This window comes from Hipposideros armiger, unplaced genomic scaffold (assembly GCF_001890085.2).
Source record: "Hipposideros armiger isolate ML-2016 unplaced genomic scaffold, ASM189008v1 scaffold_463, whole genome shotgun sequence".
In the NCBI taxonomy this organism is placed as follows: domain Eukaryota; kingdom Metazoa; phylum Chordata; class Mammalia; order Chiroptera; family Hipposideridae; genus Hipposideros; species Hipposideros armiger.
Genome location: NW_017731813.1, coordinates 199,035 through 203,151, shown reverse-complemented (window position 1 = coordinate 203,151; position 4,117 = coordinate 199,035). Strand labels below are relative to the sequence as shown.

Sequence of the window (4,117 nt, the reverse complement as noted above, 5' to 3'; positions counted from 1 at the left end):
ATTCATTCATTCCTCCAAGAAAGGTCAGAACTCAGGAATTAAAATTCTCCCACATGACAAAATCACTTCACACCGGGTGGGGGGTTGGTGGCATGTGTCTACCTCTGCAGCTCTTGCCATCCTCCTGCAGGGTTCCTGTCACACAGCTACACAGAGGCCCATCTACTCGGCTTGTGCAAATCTGCTCACACCCTCCATTGTCCTCACACCAGTCCAGCCCTGAAAAAGAGCAGTTGGTCAAATTCACTGCAGACAGTTCCACTCTTCAACTCCTATCTAAGAGAAAGACTTTTAAAGACAGCAGAGAAAAAAGAAAAGCCCAATGCCATTGTGAGTTTTTAATAGTTAAGGCAAAGATTTCATTACGGAAGTGGGCCATCTTCTCAAACGGGTGTCTTCTCCCTCCTTGAGGAGTCACCAGATTCACATCACAGGTGAAACACAGGCAAGAGTCAGCTCAAGCCTTCAAATGCCATTGTTTTAATCATTTATAGTGCGTTTTAGGGAACATACATACTTTTTCTCCTGATAGGTCCCACTGAAATGATCTGTTCTTTGGGCTCTTTGGTATAATCTGTGGCGATCCTGGAATTTTGTGGGCAATTCTGAAAGACAGAATACCAGAGGGAAAATTTCACACAATTAAGCTGATAACTTATTCTTCACCATGTTTCCACCTCCGAAGAGGCAGTGGTTCCAGGCTCAATCACTGTCACTGCTCAGGTTAATTAGAACCAATACCGTCTTGATGACTGAGCCCACAGGGACACTAGACTTCATGTTGAAGAGAATCAAATATATTCTCCACACTAGAATTAGATTCAAAGAGGTTCCCTTCCCGGGAATGAGAATCGTTGTATCTCATCAGACAATAATATATCCAGTAGCTTGTGTAAGCAGCTCTGACCATAATGCACATCTCAATTCTGCAAACATGGCGTGAGGTAGAAAGCTGGAATGTTAAAGATTAGAGACCAGGGACCAGTGCAATAAAATCTTAGGGACATTAGCCATACGCAGTGGGGATGAACACCTGGCATGGAAGAGATGATTGCTTTGTAATCTCATGCCACCAGCCCCTCCAGGGCACAGGCCCTGTGTAGCTCTGGGTGAGCTGTAGGATAATCCCAGTCTAAAGAAAACATGGATAAACTATATCCTGAGCACAGCAGTTTGCTTCTATAGTGGAGTGGAGCTTGGCCTCACTGTTCACTTCAGATTCAGGTGGCCTGGCTCCTTGAGGATCTGGTGCAGTGGTTCTCAAATGGGCTGCTTTTGCCCCATCCCTCCACCCGCAAGAGACAATTGGCAATGCCGGGAGACATTTTTGGGTGTTGCAACTGTGGGAGGTGTTACTGGAATCTAGTGGGTAGAGGCTAGGGATGCTGCTAAATGTACTACAATGCACAAGCCAGCCCCCTCTACAAAGAATGATTTGATTTGGTCCAAAATCAGTTAGTGCAAAGGTTTGAGAAATCCTAATCTAGTGATATACCAATGACAGATTGACATTTCAGAGATATAGAAGAGGAGTAAATGCATATCATTCCACTATATTCTCTCTCTTATTGTCCCACTAAAGATGACTGCTGCTCCTCAGCATCTGAGGATGATTCCAGTTCAGCCACTTCCAGGGCCTATGAGATATAAAGAACTCTAAGGAGTCACACAAATCCTGGCATTTGTGATCCCTATGTTGGGAAAACTGGGGCAGCAAGAAATAAGGCTGGGCATTTACTTTTTACACTCTAACTTACTATTTTACAGGAGTACTTTTCTGAATCACAGAGTGACACTGCGCAGTGAAGATGAACTTCATCATAATCCCCAATGAACTTGAAGACTGTGACGTGAAAGCGACAGGTTAGGGAGACACCATTCTCCTCAATGCCAATGGTGTTATCTTTAATGTTCTGACACCTATTCAGAAAAAAAAAACAACGGAATCTTTGTGTCATACTTTCATATAAAACCATCGTAAATGGTAAAAATGTCTTTGCATTTGAAAGTAACCTCTGGACTGTGTGGGTGTGTCATTTATCACCACTCATATTTACATAGTTTTTACTAGTTTATATGTAAATATTTACAGAGTTCCCTTTAAAAGCATCAAATAGCACCTCCAATTAGTACCCTAAGTGCAACTAAAAACAAAATGACTGTAGGAATGGCACTCAATTTCCCTATTCTTGAGTTTCTCATTCTGCCGCCTCATAATGCTGTGTTTACTGACATCAGTTTGACAAACACAAGATTACTTCATCCATACTTTCCTCGTTTAATTATTGACTTTGGGAGGGGCTCCTGATTCAAGCTCTATTGGGAAATCTTTCCACATGTTGAAATAGGTGGGAGCTAGAAGAAAAGGGAGAACAGTCAGGGATAGGCGGAAGAAGTGTTGTGATGTGACTACCGCTTCTCTCACTTCCCTCTCCTCCTTGTGGTATTGAGCCAATCAGCAATGACTCAGGCACAGAATCCTGCCTCCACTACTTAAGTTTCCCAAATGTATCATAGTCTCTTTTATGCCCCAGAGTCTGTTCACGTAATGATTCCCCCACCTACAAGTCTTCCTGCACTTCTTCACATACAGGAATCCTGCTCTTTCTCCAACACCAGCACATGGCTCCCCCTCCTTTATAAACATCCCCTAGTCCTGCCCTGATGGGACAGAAACAAGTGGCTTTTTCTGGATTTGCCAACAGTACCCTGTTGAGCCCCTAGAGTGCAGGAATCAAGTTGTAATCCTCTCTGTGTCTCCAACACACTGCAGGACATGTAGTAAGTATTTAAAAGCCTTTGCTGGATGACTGAATTAGTGAATGAATGAATGAACTGTGCTGCCATACTCAAGGGTGGCTCACAGGAGCCAAGAAGTTGTTTAAAATGATAAAGATAAAAAAGGGTGACTCTTTTTCTTATGTTTCCTTCCCCTAGCCCACAGAATTAAATAGCTTAGTTAACAGGAAAACTAAAAATGGAAGTAATCCTTCAGCATTTCCACACCTAGTAAGTTTTCTAATTAAATCTTCAAGGAAATAGTCTCTTAAATGCTTTGAAATGAAAACTTACTTGCTTCTTGTCACTGTTACTCATTTGAATAATCTAAGTTGGTTCAAAGATTCTAAAATGTTCACAGCCCTTAATCCTTACACAGATTTTTCCTCTTAACCAGATCCCCAACTCCCAGAGAGATGACTTGAGGTTTAAGTATTAGAAAATCATGGAGCAGAAGAAGGGGCCCAGGGAAGCAGGGACAGGCTATCTGGATACCTGCTTTAGTGTGAGTAAACAAACCAAGCACTAGAATCGATTGTCCACTCTTGGAGGAAGAACTAACTGTCCTTTCCTCTGTCTAGACACACGAAGAGGAAAAAGAAGTGACTTGCTTGTCCCCAGGCTTCTGAGTCACTAATAGATGCTGGTGCCATCTCTGCCCTCCACAGAGCTGGAGAGGAATGGATGATCACCCTAAATTCTGAACTGGACCCATTTTGCTGCTCTTTCATTCAGCACTGAGCATCAGTTTTCCTGCAAGTTCACTGGGAAAAAAACCAATATCCACATCCCTCCAAGAAAGGTCAGAACTCAGGAATTAAAATTCTCCCACATGACAAAATCACTTCACACCCAACAATATTTTAATCTGAAGGCCTTTATTCAGACTCTAGGGGAAGCTGAGATTTCTGAACATGCTCATTTGCTTGCTCTCCCTCTCAGGGTCAAGTCTATTAACTACTATTTAAAAAAACTTAATGCCACAGTGACCTTCAAAGGAGGCAAAACCAAACCTGGGTTTGCATTTGTATAGTGGCTCACATCTCAGCCTTTTCTTTTCAGGAAGATATTGGGCTGTCGAAAAAGTCATGACGTATTTTGTCTATGTTTTTCAAAGGTCATTTATTTACATGAAAAACAAAAATCAATCAATGATATATTGCCCATTTTGTTCGATAACCTTTTGCTATCTTGCAGTGAGCTTCATAATTCCTCGTTCATAGGAGGACCTGTCTTTATTTGCAAAAAACTGAACAAGGTGCTAATTTACAGCCTCATCTGAATTGAATGTTTTACCACACAAGGAGTTTTGAAGAGAGAGAAACAACTGGAAGTCTGA

The 4,117-nt window shown here is 42.0% G+C and overlaps 1 protein-coding gene across 1 annotated transcript in view; it reads right to left on the bottom strand.

Moving 5' to 3' along the window:
• The window catches only part of TECTA (tectorin alpha), a 96,899-nt gene that overhangs the window by 1,393 nt on the left and 91,389 nt on the right, over nucleotides 1–4,117 (bottom strand). The window contains exons 23-25 of the mRNA XM_019666165.1: nucleotides 1,758–1,920; nucleotides 518–605; nucleotides 103–219 (exon numbers count right to left, since the gene is read on the bottom strand). Of these exons, the coding sequence (XP_019521710.1) occupies nucleotides 103–219; nucleotides 518–605; nucleotides 1,758–1,920 (368 nt within the window). The remainder of the gene's footprint in view (nucleotides 1–102; nucleotides 220–517; nucleotides 606–1,757; nucleotides 1,921–4,117) is intronic.